The 15,539-nt window shown below is 41.8% G+C and overlaps 1 protein-coding gene across 8 annotated transcripts in view; it reads right to left on the bottom strand.

The window, feature by feature from the left end:
• LOC111219522 (plasma membrane calcium-transporting ATPase 1-like) overlaps positions 1 to 15,539 on the bottom strand; it is an 86,843-nt gene that overhangs the window by 50,173 nt on the left and 21,131 nt on the right. For 7 of the 8 annotated variants that reach the window (XM_022742224.1, XM_022742230.1, XM_022742223.1 and 4 more), the window contains one exon: positions 771 to 1,199. In XM_022742224.1, coding sequence (XP_022597945.1) covers positions 771 to 966 — 196 coding nt within the window. In that variant the 5' untranslated portion in view covers positions 967 to 1,199. Of the gene's footprint in view, positions 1 to 770; positions 1,200 to 10,643; positions 10,720 to 15,539 lie in introns of those variants that run through there. The other variant, XM_022742226.1, reaches the window with a different exon arrangement.

Genomic DNA, 15,539 nt, shown 5'->3' with positions numbered 1-15,539 from the left:
TTTCATGACTCACACACTGACACCTCTTCATCTGTGTGTGTGTGTGTGTGTATGTGTGTGTGTGTGTGTTAGGGCCTATTCTGATTCTGTTCTGATTTGCCACTGAGTGATTCCTTTTGGTTATCTGTACAGATATGTTTTAAGACCCACACTAAACCTTAACATCATTCATTCTTTCATTCATTTGTTTTGTGAAAACAGAAGATTAGCAAAGAGTCACAGGAATAAAAAGTGCTGCGCTGTTGTGTTGTATCATTCAGTAATAAACTGCTACACAACACAATGTCAAGTGTCTCAGCTGTCAGCTGAAGTGTTGACCACATTGACTGACAGGTTTGCAGTTCAGTCATTTTGAGACTTGATTTGTAAAGGTTTCGAGGCGTCCAAGCTGTGCACAATGATACAGCAAAAAAAAACTTGGGGGGGGGGGCAAGGCAAGACAAGGTCACATGGATCACAAAATGATACCGTGGAGCAAATTGTCAAACAAATTCACAACCGATCAGATACTTTGAACCACTTTACACACAGTGAACCTGGGGACTCTGGGAGTCCATGTCGGTCTGGGGGGCCACAGGGCAGATGCCATCTTTTGGTAAATTACTGCAAATTACTTAAATGGATAAAATTCAAATTGGCAGCTTCCTGAATGATGACTTGAATCATCATATTAATATTGATTAATATCTTGATTAAATGATTCGTCATTTAGAATACAGATACAGAATGTTTGACTCTTATTAATGGTTTGTGTGTTGGACACGTCTTACCTTCTATAGGTGATGTTTTCAGGCGGCGGCAGAGGCCCTGCACGTCTCCGTACGTGTCCCGTATCTTGTTGACAGCCTCGGCGCTCCGCAGCTCCATCAGGCTCCTCAGATCCGTCACGGCTACCCCAAAGTCTCCGTCATGGTTGCCCTCGGCAACCGAATTCCCCGGAGGGTGGTCTGCCGTGTTGTTGGCCATATTGGTCCTCTTCACAGAAGTTTTGTGGTGGAGTTGTTGTAGCTGTTGTTCCTCTGAGTTTCTTTGTTAATCTAATCTAAATTGCGTCGTTGGTTCACAGGAATTGTGGGTCGTGTAGTTCTCACAGGATGCAGGCGGAGGAGACGGACACTGACGTTAGCTCCTGACCTGGGCGTGCGTGCACTTCTTGTTTATCATGGAAACGGGAGTAAACATGGTCCTCTGGTTTGTCACTAAGAAGGAAACAGAAACAGGAAAACAGATTTTTATGAACCAGATCCAGACAGGACACAGTCTGAACAAACAGCAGTCAAACGTCATCATCAGCAGACAGTTCAGTTCAGGACTCCCTTTGATTTTCACTAATGAAGAGCACAGAGACTAATTGAGCCAATTAAAGGAGAGTTTCTCATCTCAGATTATTAAAGGAGTCTACTGAATAACTAAGGCTGTTATGATGTAAACTGATTATTGGTTTGCGCTGCTCCTCTGAGACACATGATTAGCTGGTAAATATTGGTCCTCCCTGAACCGTCTGCTCCGAGTTTATGACCGAAGCTGAAACAACAATGTAATAATAATAATAATAATAATAATAATAATAATAATAACAACTGTATAATTTTGTTTTTCTCGTGTTTACGGATGAGTCACACTTCATCCTTCACATCCACCAACAGTGTATCGCTGGAAAATTCATCACTACATCAGTGACACTTAGATCAAAGGGCGAAAAGGAAAGAAAAAAACAGCAGTGACCATAATTAAAAAATGAAGGAAAAATAAAAGTATCTTCTTGAATTGTCATATGGGAATGAGAAATCCCTGAAAGAAACATTTACAGCCTCATGTACCCAAAAACTGAATCTGCCTGTCAGGTATCATCCCCTCTACAAGCACGCACATCTAGAGATCCTCACTCTTCGGTCCTCCTGGGCGTGTAGGTGCACAGTTATACAATAAAGGCTAAACACGGGAGTTGGCCTTTGAATTTATTACAGCAAGAACAACAGTAGCGGATAACAAATTCAATTATAGTGATTGCAAATCAGAAAAAGAGAAGATACCATGGTCAAGACTGAAGGTGCTGTAAAGATAATAACAAGGAAACTGGATTCATAGACACTTTGTCCTGCTGATGAAGAACCCGGGGTCAGCACTGAATACATGGTAGCTCTCCAGTGTGTGTGTGTGTGTGTGTGTGTGTGTGTGTGTGTGTGTGTGTGTGTGTGTGTGGTGCGGGAGAGGGAGTCAAGAGTGCGTGGCCAAAGTGTGGCATTCCAGCCCATCACCACAGATTATGTAAGTGCACATCAAAGGCTGTCCTCCATTTTTCACTGTTTAGTGTTCTGTCATGGACACACAGAGACAGAGACAGAGACACACACACACACACACACACACACACACACACACACACACACACACACACACACACACCACAGCCTATAAGAGAAGTACTGCTATTACCAGTGCTGCTGATACATTTGTGAATTTCTGAGCAGGGTTCTCCTGAGTGGTGGTTTGTTGAGGAGGTGACACGGGCAATTGCCTCGGTCAGTCGGTCTCAAATGGGGGTGGGGGTGGNGGGGGGGGGCACGGAGCCATTTTGAGAGCAAGTCACATTGACAGAATCTGAAGCTCTTCTCGGACATCGAATCAGTCACATTGCTGGCTTCATCACGCAGTTACAGTGATGGCTTTTTGTGGGGACTTTAACATAAACGTTCCTTAAAGCTTCATTCAGACATGACAGGACATTTATGAACCAAATGCTGTTTTGTGTAATATTTGGCAGCTGGTGCACAGAGGGAGCAATATCACCGTGGTGTCATTGATTTGATGTTTACTGATATGAAGTGAGGAAAGTGTTTGGTGTTTTCTCACAGGCTGCATCACTTCTACGCAGCTGTCCATGGGAATGGACAGATCTTTGATAGAGAAGAAAACTATTTTGATAATCAAATTAACATCATTTTTTAAAGCAAAAGTGTCAAATATTTGATGTTTGTAGGTTCTGAAATACCAGGAACTACGATACACACAAGGCTATAAATCAAGCCGACTATTATTTTGGTGAAGTAGATAGTAAAGTACTTACAATGCAATGTCCTTCACAGATAAACATTCATAAATCCACATTAAAGTCAGAAAAAAGACTTTAAAGCTTATGACTTAGTAGCTTCTGTCTCGTATTTATCATGTTTGATTTAGGATTAGTTTTGATTTAGACAGTTTTTTTAAAATTACTGTTGTTGTGTGTGAAACTCTGCTGTGCTGTGGAAATTCAAACAAAGTGAAAAATAAATAAAGAAGATAGATAGAAATATAATCCGTCTGTTAACCTCAAAGTTTCTTCAGTTCTCTTAATTTTCTGTTTCAAACTGTTTTTTTTGGGGGGTTTTTTCCTCCTCATATCATGTTTCATAGAGTTCCCTGTCAATACGTGTGTGTGTTATCTTAAACAGATCAGGACAGATGCCCTCTCTCTGTGTTCAGTAATCATCCCTCTGTTCCCAGACCAGAAGTCGAGTCATTATTACAATAAGACAACAGAGAAATTAAATGAAATTAAATGCCTACAGACCTCGTCACATTAATGTTTTGTAATGTTTTATTACACAAATAGTTGGTGATGTCATTGTGATGGAACGTGTTAATTACAGATAACGAGATTACTTAATTGTGCAGGTTCTAAGAAGAGGAAATTGGCAACTATTTCATTAGAACAGACCAAATAACACAAGTCTATAAACATAAGTCTACATGAATTATTCAGATTAAAGTAACAATCAGTTAGTGTGTTCTGATTGTTGGTGAAAATAATGATAGTACTGTTAAAATAAATAAATGAATAAAGTTTCCAGAGAACTATTAACAGCTAAAATAGCAGTTTCCTGGCTTTGCGTCAAACTTTTTTTTTTTGTTTTTTTTTTTGATTAAAATTCTTTTCACTCTTCACTTTTTTTTTTCCACTTTGGAAAACTGAGTCATAACTTTTGAGACAACCCCACTTTTCCAAATGCCACTATATAAACTCAGAGTGAACAGAAACTATCACAATGCTGATTACATAAGGAAGTGACTTTTTGTGCGCTTGCAAGGAAAACACTGGCTCACTGTGATCTGAACTGTGAATCACTGATAAACATTTTCTCTGGTAAGAACAAGAATAAAAAGGGGCAATATTTGGCGAAGGTGACCAGTGCTGAATTTAGTCAGCACAGGGACAAAATGCTTGCGAAAGCCAGGAAGGACACTAGAGATGTCCCAGTATACCAGTTTTATTGTATACCACAGTACAACATTGTGGCATAAACAACACCAACAATTTCTTATACCATTTTTCAGGGGAAATGTTTACACAGCACATTGCTCCTGCCATTATCCGGAGCAGAGCACCTTTTTACCATTCAAACAAACACACGACAGTCGCTGCAGGGCCAGAGAACCAGGGTCCTTGTCTGTCTACATCTAGCTGCTCCGGCCATGATTTACAATGCTTATACCAGCTTGTCAACCTGCTGAGGTGCGGCCAGTTTATCTGTGCTGAGCTGTAACCTTTACTGAGAGAGAGCATGCATTTTACATGAGTGATAAAGAGGAAACTCCCTGCATCTAGATCACACACACACACACACACACACACACACACACACACACACACACACAATGTTACACCTTACAGGCCAGCTTTAACTCTGCCCTTGATATTTGTTGGTAGTAATGCTGAGATTGTGTGCAGACGGGAGAGCGGCGCTAAAGCCTTATCAAAGCTCGACAAATGACATATTTAGTTGATTTGATTTGAGGTGAAAAGAAGTGAATACAACTACTGCAACAAACAGACAATAAAAATAGACTTTCTTCAAATGTTAATGCCGTGTTACTTTTATCGAAAAAAAAAAAAAGAGCAGTTACAGACCAAAATACTGAAAATAAAGTGAGTGCAGGTGTTTCACAGTGTGCAGGATTTTTTGATTAACAGTAAATAAAACCCAAAAGAATCAGAGTAATAAAATCTCAGAGGATATAAAAAGACATCTGAAGTAATTTCCAGTTTTTAACCAGCTGCATTCGGGTCGAACAAAGCTTCAATTTCAGTTATCAAAATAAAAATTTGATACTGGCACGTCCCTGTGAACTGTGGAAATACACACACACATACACACACACACACACACACACACACACCTTTATCATTTGTTCACTGCAGCACCACACCCACTTCAGTCTAAAGGTAAGCATTCCCATTTTTAGACCTTAATGACACACCTGCTGACACACACACACACACACACACACACACAACCACCTTTTATCATGTGACACAGTGTGTGTGGCTGTTATGCTTTAACTAGTAAGTGTTTGATTAACGTAGACTAATGACACAATCATGATGCGCACACACTCCACCGGCTACACCACACTGTCACTTTGCACGTTGCTCCACACATGGCATCAGATATCTGGAGAGAATACAGATTGTGTGCGAAAGAGAGAGAGCGAGAGGGAGAGAGAGAGAGAGAGGGAGAGCGAGAGAGAGAGAGAGAGAGAGAGAGAAAAGGACAATGATTTGAAAAGACGTGGGACAATATGGACAGAGATGAGTTCTGACAGCTGAACTTCATCTCATACTGAAGACGCTGCTTCCTGTTTTCATGATTTTGTTTTGGACCATTTTCACTCACTAAGCTCTGTTCCTGTCTGACTCAACCTGGGTCCAAACACTTGAGCTGACGGTCTTTTCAAGTGATTCAGAAGTTTGCTGCTCAGTGCTGGAGAAACAAAAGAGCCAATCAGAGCCTCTGTGGGTGCGACTCAAGTCGATGGTGATGTTGGCCTCCTTACAGTCACGCAGATCAGGACACTTCTGATAAAGCTGCAGTCAACAGGTCCGTCACCAATAGTCGTAACGTAATATATTACATAAAACCATGACAAAAATACAGTGTTCACCAGGTCTCATCAACAGCTGAGCACTTTTTCTGGCTGAAAAACACGAGCCATGTCTCAAAATGAGAGACGCCGAGTCAGACAGAGCAGGTACAACTGAGTGATGATTGGACTGTGATCACAACTGGTGTTCACCGAGCGCAATGACAAAAAAAAAAAAAAGTGTAATCTTATCTCATCTGATCTAATCTAAACTACTACAGTACAACAAACAGAAGAATGAAAAACATCCCAGACTGAATGGGTCAACACACGTCAGCCGACCCTTTGCTAAATGGAGGATGCCGTTAATTTAAACATGTTGCACCACATGAACTGGTTCTTACATAGAGAGATTATTGATTACTACAGGCAGGTGGAACAGTTGACTGAACCACAAGTCATAACTATATGTCTAATACATGACCGCTATCGACTTAAAGAGTGTGGAACGTGGTCGACAAAAATGACCAGAGACTCGGTTTCACATCCACGGTCCCGTCTGTGGTTAGGTTTAGGCAAACGTTGTTTAATAATGCTGTAGTCACTACAACTGGATACTGTACAACAAGACTGAATATTTTCCTGAGTGCATCGTCTGTGAATGTATTTGCCTCTTGTCAGATGTATGAATTAACAACATATCATCATTAAGCCAATAGGAAGTCTAATCCATTTACAATTACTTTTTCTACAAAATAAATTTGCTGTTGTTTAGTTTTATATAAATGTGAACGGAATAGAGACCTTGTGCTTACAAACCTTAATAATTCTCAATAAAAACCCAATTCACTGTCCTCTGTCACTGTAGAGCACTCGAGAAACATTACCTCCTGAGCTTGGAGAGTTTTAAACTTGTTTCCTTTGCATAATATATTGACTGCAGAGCAAGTCGACAGTGCTCTCTAGGATGTTTCCTTGTCAACACTCAAGAGAAGGCTTCACGACCAAAACCTCAGAGGTTTTCACCACAAGATGCAAACCCATGAGTGAACCACAAAAACAGAGAGGCCAAAGCAATCAAACAGCTTTTCAAGGTGAAGAGGTGAATATCCTCGACAGGCCGAGTCAGTCGCCTGATCTCAGTCCGACTGAGCAGCGCTCTACTTGGTCATAACCAGACGAGCAGCTGGCTCTGTGGGCACTTTGTGTTTAAAGAGCTATATTGCCCACACAGCTCTTTGTATATTGATGCAAACCTACTTAAATTAAAGATGAGACTTGGCAGTTTAATTCAGTATCCATTATTCTAATTCAGATTGAATGTGCTGAAGCTGCAGAGACTGAAGAGCAAAAAATAAAAGTGAAAGTGTCCAGATATTAGTTTTGACTATAGTTTGCTGGAATGGATGGTGCTATAGATGTTTCCTAGCAACTGATTTACCCATAACAGAGAACCTATGGACAAACTGAGATGTGAGACCGAAACTTAACTTATTAGATATTTATTGAACGTATCTGCATTAGTCTACAGTTCATCGATGAAGTGGAACTACACTGCAGAATGAATCGGGCCAGAAACAAAACCTTCAATGAGAGCTCAACAGGAAGTGATGTCAGGACTTTTAGCTGTGTCTATATATAGATGATCTATGCAGCCATAAGACAGCCAGGGTTTCAGTGTGTGTGTGTGTGTGTGTGTGTGTGTGTGTGTGTGTGTGTGTGTGTGTGTGTGTGTGTGAGCGAGAGAGAGAGACAGTGCGTCTGTTCTTTGTCCATCTTATCTGTTTGTTATTGACTCCAGATGAAATTATGCTGCAGCCACCATGTTGCCAGCCACTCAGCTTATATGTGTGTGTGTGTGAGATATGATAAGCCTGCGTGTGTGTGTGTGTATGTGTGTGTGTGTGTCAGCAGAGGGGACAGTCCTGGACCTGATGTGTCTGGGTCTGTCTGCGGACACTCTACAGTGTTATATTGCTTTTGTTTCCTCATAATTAATGCTGAGATTGTTTGTGTGGTTTACAGAAGCCTGACAGCGTGTCACATTTTGTTTTACAAACACTCCGTCACACGCTGTTTTAACTTAAATGCTAGAGATGGAAAGATTCTCAAATTTTCGACTTGAGAGTCCAATGTACTGTGGAGCAGAGGTCGGTGGAAAACTCAAGGAAGGAGAGGAGGTTGATCTTTGCACTGTTTCATTGCACACAGAGAAGTTTTTGGAAAACACCTGAAAACATAAACATGTAGGCACGTCTGTTCATATTCAACAGTTTTCAAAAATAATCCGTCTCAGTGAGGACATGCTGTGTTTTTTGGCAGAGTGCACTGCGCGCTTGTCAGGATTATATTTGGGTAAACCAAACAAACCCGAGGAGCACAATGACTCACACTGACTATCATCATCATGCAGTTATTATTAGGAAATCAGATGTGCATTTAAACAGCAGACTTATGTTAAAGGGGACGAATTATAGCAATAAAATTTCTTTTTTTTTTCCCCCAATGTGTCCAGGATTCAAAACTAAAAACCTGGGTTTTCCCTACTATTACAATATTTTTTTAATTATTGATTGATTAATTAATTAATTAAATGAAAAGTTGGATCAATCATTTAATCCTTAAAACAATCAAAAATTGTAAGAAAAAGTAGAAGCTGGAACCAGAGGGAGGTTGGAGTTTTAACTGATAAATACCTCAGACAATCAATTCTTTAAAAAGTTGCAGATCATTTTTCTGTTGATTGGCTCATCAATTAGTCCATCAGCTCGTCATTTCAGCTCTAACGACATTACATGTTGCTGTGGGGATCATCAGTAAAACAGTGAGGAGCCTGGAGTGTGAAATAGACGTGGATGAGACCAACAGCTGTCTCTGAACACCAGACCGAAGCATCTGCCGGGAAGAGGTGAGAGGTCATTGACAATGAGCGAGCAAACGGCCATCGTGACTGTCATAGCCCAAAATTATATTGCAATATATCTGCAAATCTTTCAAACTGTCCTCCAATCTGTAACCCATCCGATACTTTCTGACTGCAATGCTCAAAAAAGAAAAATTTTAATCAGCTGTTTAACAATAGTATATATACTTATTATAGAATTTAGTTCCAGTCTGAATAAAAAATGCTCATCAGTTTTACCTTTTATTTTGGAAGGTGCATGAGCTCCTCACTGTAACAGTCATTAACCAGCAGTTAAGCTGCAGTCAGACCTAAATTTGATAGGGGAAATTTGCTTGTGCGATGTGGCCAAAAACAGGTGGGGGGGGTGGGGGGGGCAGGAAATAGCATGGGTAGAGTTGTAGACTTTCTATACTGTGCTAGCAAGCCACGACATAATTCCACAAAATTGTGAATTATAAAGCTTTTTATCAAACACTTGACTGTCAATAATCTCCACCCTGGCAGTCACAGCAGCCAATCAGCTTCCCTCCTTCTCTCCTGGTTGGATTATTGCAACATGCAGTTACAAAACAAAGACATAAGCAAACATAATTTCCTGAATCAGAGGTCAGCTCCACCCCTTATCTTACACTGGCTGGGGCATTGGAGAGCCTTGCAGTTATTTGCATCAGAGTTCAATACGACTGAATTCTGCACAAGGTGAACGAGGTGTGTCAATTCACAAGCTTCAGAAAGGTCAACATGTGATGGTGTGTTTTTCCCCCAGAATTCAGCTTGTCAGGCAGTCGGCTTCTCTAACTTTAGAGCATTTCATCAACAAACTCTTAGACTTTGACTTGTAAATTTCAAAAATCAGAGTCCAGCTACTGATATGTTTCTGACTGTGTAGATACAAAAAATTGTTGGAGGAATTCAAAATGTCTTCTCTCTCTTTCTCACACGATCGGTTTAAGGTCAAATAAAGGTTTGATTCTTCTCTCTTTTTATTATCCTCCATCAGACCGTCCCTCTGTTCAGCTGCTGTTATCCTCCCTCCTCTTCCTCCTCTCTGCTCTCTGCCTCTGCAGACACACCTGCTCTGCATACTTAAGCAGCAGCCCTCACACACACACACACACACACACACACACACACACACACACACACACACACACACACACACACACGAGTGCGCTGCTAGCCACACCCTCCCTACAGAGAGGAACTTTTTTCTTGTTGCACCCAGCAACAGATTATACACACACACACACACACACACACACATACGCACGCTAACACACATACACACACACACACACACACACACACTCCCATTGAATCATGTCACATTGACTTCACAGAGACATTTCCACATGCAGGGCACGTCAACCAGCCGAGACCGTGTTTGGTCTAGACGACAATGTGTGTGTGCATGTGTGTGTGTTTGAGGGAGAGAGTGTCGCAGCATGCCAGACAGTAACAAGAGATCGAGAGAGAAAAAGAGTGAGGCCAGGAATGCAGGAGACCACACCCATATCTGCAGTCATGTGACCGGAGTGGAAAAAGGAAATCCCCACACTGCAGAGAGACGAGGCAGAGGTCTGGACTCACTGTGGAGCATCAGACGCCCACACAAACACGCACAACTCAAATCCTGGACTATCCAGGAATCATCTGTGGGACGTTTACACACAGACACACACACACACACACACACACACACACACACACACACACACACACACACAGACAGCTGTTTGTCTCAATTCATTGTGTGTTAATGATGCTCTCAGGTGATGACACAATATGGACAATTAACAAGGATCATCTTACAATTTTGCACACAGTTAAGACCTGCACACAGACACACACACACACACACACACACACAACTTGGTAAATGACTCATACTCACAGGAAACAGTTCAGGTGTTTCCTATTTGTCTGTTCATGCACTTCACGCTCACCGGTCGTATTCTCGTGGTTTTGCATTCCAAGCGCAGCAAACTGAAAGAAATCCTCAACTGTCAAGCAGATAAAAATGCTACGTCACCGCAGCTCTCTGCTATCCAGTCAGATAAGAAGAGGGAGGGGCCTTCCCAATTAACTACAAAGACGGTCGGTTTAATTCAATGATGACAAAAAAACCTGTTGCCTCAAAGCACTGCAGTAAGCTCTCAGAATTTCAATAGCAAGTCTGCCTCTGACACGGAATCAGCTCTCCATGGGACAAACTGTCTTTACCAACCAGGTGGTCGAATCCTGATGACAGACAGAAGGACAGAGACTGTGTGTGGATTGATAAACCTGTAGACACTGAATTTAATCTTTTCAGTGACACAGGCGACGCACTGTGGTTTCCGTGCAGAAAGCTCATTCCTGGGATTCCTGACCGACTGCCTGGATGAGTGGACAGTTTAGACAGCCTGACTGAGGCCCCACTGTGTATTGTGCTGCTGCTGCATATGTATGTGTGTGTGTGTGTGTGTGTGTGTGTGCAGGGTTAACAGTGCATCTCATTACTTGACTGTCTTGTCTGTAGTTCTTCCCTCTCTGCAGCAAAGCATCAAACCGTGGCGAGCCAGTCGGCCAAAATCCTGTGGTTTCTCATGCGTGCCCCCGCCGAGTTCTTAGGTCTTTACACACCAAGTTACTGCTTCCAAACTCATTTTGAGACATTAAAAGTGTGTTAACACATCGAATGTTAGCACGACGATGCTGACTGAAGCCCACATTATATTTTACCCAAGTGGCCACAAAGGTTCATTTGATATAAATTTTCTCTACCACGTCCACGAAGCTCTGTGTGTACCGCTCATATGTAACACAAACGTCGGACCAACACAACAGACACAAACATGTCCGCCTGTGTGTGTGTGTGTGTGTGTGTGTGTGTGTGTCGTTGGGATGGATTCCGTTTCCATGACACTAGCTGACACTGCCAAGGGCCGACCCTTTGTGGACTCGGCGCTATGACTCCAAAACTCTGGAATTCACTTCCTCCTCCTGTACGCCTCCACCACCAATCCCTTTCATCACTGTTTTCAAGAATCAGCGTACTCACTGGCCTTTACACCAAGTACTTGCTAGCTTTGCTGTATTTCTCCTGAAGCCTTTGTGGGAGTTTGTTGTCTCTATCAATTGTATTAGAAACATCCGTGGCAGTAAAAGTTTGAGTTGAGAAAGAAGTAGTTAGGACAAAATTTGTCCCCTTTGCTCCCAGTTTTTGATGCGTTAAGATGTTGAACGTATAAAAACGATACCAGATTTAAACATTTTTAAGGAAATAAAATTGTGTAAAGTAAAGTAGGGAGTAGGAGATTAATCAAGTCAATTAATCAACAACTAAAGCTATCAATTCCTTGATTTTGCGTGGTATTTTAAGCACACATGCCAAAAACGCCACTGTTGCTGGTTTTCTTCGTCTTCTATAGAATAAACTGAACATCTTTGGGTTTTTCAGTTATTGGTTGGACAGAACAAGACACGTGTAGGAATTTATAAATGATTAATACATTATTGGAGAAAGTAATCAGGAGATTAATCAGTGATGAAAATATCAGTCCGAGCATAAAGATGCTATGGGATAATACTGAAAATAAACCACACATGCAGTGTATAGGGATGGTGTTTGATTGCATTTTATCAATCTCAATCCAGTTCAGACTCCTTCTGAATTCCTCATCAGATCTTTTCAAGTAGTTTATTTGGTGGGGAAATTAAGACATCTGTCTCATCACAGTGACAATACAAATTTCAACTGTTTTGTGTTACAAAAGATGTAACTTCTTATTTAAGAATCTAGCTTCTACTAATCGCGTTGATGACACAGCTGCTCATTTTAATTGAGATTTATGGACCAATTATGACACTAATAGAAGCTGCAGTAATCCCTAGCTGTGTGTGAGTGCCTGTTGACAATGAATCCATTAGATGAAGTGAGTGGACGCAATGAAGTAAGAGAGACAAAGAAGTGGAGAGAGAGACACTGGTGATAAACTCTGAATGATACTGGAGGCAGCATCATGGAGGATGCGTCCTTCATGTCCTTCATATCCTTCATATCATTGTTACACCGAACAGCCGCACCAGGAAGAAGACGGATCTGGATCAAAAAAAGCAGCAACATCTGGAGAGCGTCCAGAGATTCAATAATCCTGTTTACAGGCTGAAGCTCTGAAGCTCAGCCTGTCCATCACTGGAGACTCCTGAGCCACACTGATCATAACCTAAATACACTGAAAAAGACCTGCAGCAGCCTGAGAGAGAGAGAGAGAGAGAGAGAGAGAGGGTGAGTGAGTGAGTGAGTGTATATGGACACATCAGACACCAGTGGTGCTGATCAGTCCCCAGGTGTGAGTGTGTATCAGGAACAGTCTGATAAAAGCCTCCATTGTTGCAGCACATGAAGGGAAACAAGCTGCAAATTCAAACACACTTAGCAGAGCTGAAAGATTTGGAGCCATGTCCCTTTAATGTTTGCGCCTTTAATGAAACAGTCAGCTCCATGTGGGTCGCCCACAGGTCTGATCTGCCTTCTGCAAGATGACGAGATGATTCTTGTTGGATTTGATTTTCACAAAACTGACCTGCAATTTTGAAAAAAAAAAAAAAAAAATTTCACAAGGTCAACTTGTTTTTCCCGGGCTTTCAGCCACATCTCATTGACTTCATCAGAGGCGGAGTTTGCCCGCGGGGCCGCCGCATTGGTGTGCTGCCACTTAAGTGTAAAGAGTCCATGAAGTCGGTCCGAGCGGAGAAGTCCGGGGCTTAATTTCTGTCCCAATCTGACTGTGGCTCTCTCCATCGAGTAAATGCCCGTCCGTGGTTCGCTACTGTTTCACCTCTGTGTCCATCACTCTCCCTCTGCACGTTCTTCGCCTCCTCTGTTGCTGGGTAGAGTTTCCACAGTTACTCTGGTTGTACCACCATTTTTTTCCTATGAATTATCATGCCATGTGGAAGAAAGAATTGCATAGAGAAAGCGAGGCTTACAGGGAGCCAATCTGAACGCCGATGATGCCATCATTCAATAACCACTTCACTGTGCAGTAAACATTTACTTCACAATGAGAAGTAAAGTAAAGTTGTCACTTTAACAAAAATAAAATTTTGATAAACGGCTTCTCTCCAGGTTCATCTGTCCTTCACTCTGCTCTATAAGGGAATACCTCAGAGTCAAACTATAACATGAAATCATTCATATATTCCTTTTCCTCCTCCTATTCCCACTCTGACCTGTGTGCTCTTTGAAGGGGAACTCCTTTGAAGTGCGTCAGCATCTGTGCAATAAAAACCCTCCCAATTAGCTCTGACAGCTAACGAGCTCCACAGGGCTGTGAGGGTGGGCCGTCCTGCCTTTGATATGGCCCAGGTGACAGTACCTGCAGCTGGGGTTGGAGCCAGCTGACCTCCTCTGGGCTGGATACTAACAGGTGGAAGCCCAAACTAAAAAAACCCTCTGCGGCTTCAATCAAAGGAGTTTAGACTGATCATCAATTCTTACTGAAAATCCTGAGGATTGAGTCACATCTGTTGCTGTTTGTTGTCTTAACTAGTCAGTCATATCAAAACCCTCAGTGAGGAGAAAGGAACTGGCCCATTTCACTTCTGCTCTTTGAATATTTATGTTAACTTGGGCCGCTACTTAAAAAAAACGGTTCATACAAATTTATATTAACGTGATTATTTCAAGTTATTTGTACAAAGCTCTTGCAGCATTATTTATATAATTATACATAGCCTAAAATACATTGTGGCTGCAGATTTGGCTCCCCATTCATTTCCATGAGGAACAGGGAGATGCGGTACCCCGAGGCTCTCCAATATCCTGCCAGTTTGAGAGGGGAAGTGGGGAAGTGGGACTGACCACTCATTCAGGAAATACTGAAATTCTTGTTTATAGAGCTGCAGGTGAAATAATAGAAGCTGCAGTGAGTGGGTATGAATAGTTATAGAGATTAATAATAGTGAAGTGTTCCGTATAATTATCAACTTTGTGGACTTTTTCATGTTTACATACCTGAATTTTTTCCATTGGGGAAAAATCTGGTCATTGTGTTGTGTTTACTCGTGGTGCCTCTCCCGCCTCAATGAGTACAAGCTAACATCACTATAGGTAGCTGGTTTTTTTTTAGTTTTTTTTTAACAAAGTCAGCAAACGGACGGACATCCATTTTAGGAACGCCTGCCACCGGAGGTCGAGGTATGGGTATGGCCTGTTGCAGTTACACACTGAGGATTTTTATTTTACATTTCAAATATTAAAAGCCGTGTTTATGACCCACATCAGAACCACAAGATCTTTTTTTGGAGCTGAATGCATGGCAGTTTTGTTTACCAAAAAGCTGACGTGATAAACATTATCAAGGTTTGGGCACTTAAGGAATTGTAGTAGATTTTCACAGTCAGCATCGTTCTAGCAGGTAATGTTACATTAAAATGGGCAGAGCACCAACACTTCTGAGTATTTGGACCATCCTTGTCAATATGTGGATTTCAAATTGAACTAACTGAGAAACGCTTGCTGTGTTTATGGAACTGTGCCTGAAATGGCTTTACATTACAACCACAGAGACATGGACAGTTTCTCCTTTAAGAACATCACAAGAGCCAGGGCATGCCAACGAGACATGGAGCGTGTCTCTAACATGTTAGATAACAGTGGTTGTCTGCAGTTCGTAGATAAGCAGGACACGGACACACCAAGTGGGACATGCCAGCATTTTCCTCATGAGGTAAATGAAGAAGATGCTGAAAAAATGACAGCACAGGGCTGCTGACATCCTGACAAGACAACACAAAGGGACAA

Source organism: Seriola dumerili, unplaced genomic scaffold, assembly GCF_002260705.1.
Source record: "Seriola dumerili isolate Sdu_G_001 unplaced genomic scaffold, Sdu_1.0 BDQW01000066.1, whole genome shotgun sequence".
NCBI lineage: Eukaryota > Metazoa > Chordata > Actinopteri > Carangiformes > Carangidae > Seriola > Seriola dumerili.
The sequence above is the reverse complement of the archived record's forward strand: the minus strand, read 5'-3'. Positions and strand labels throughout refer to the sequence as shown.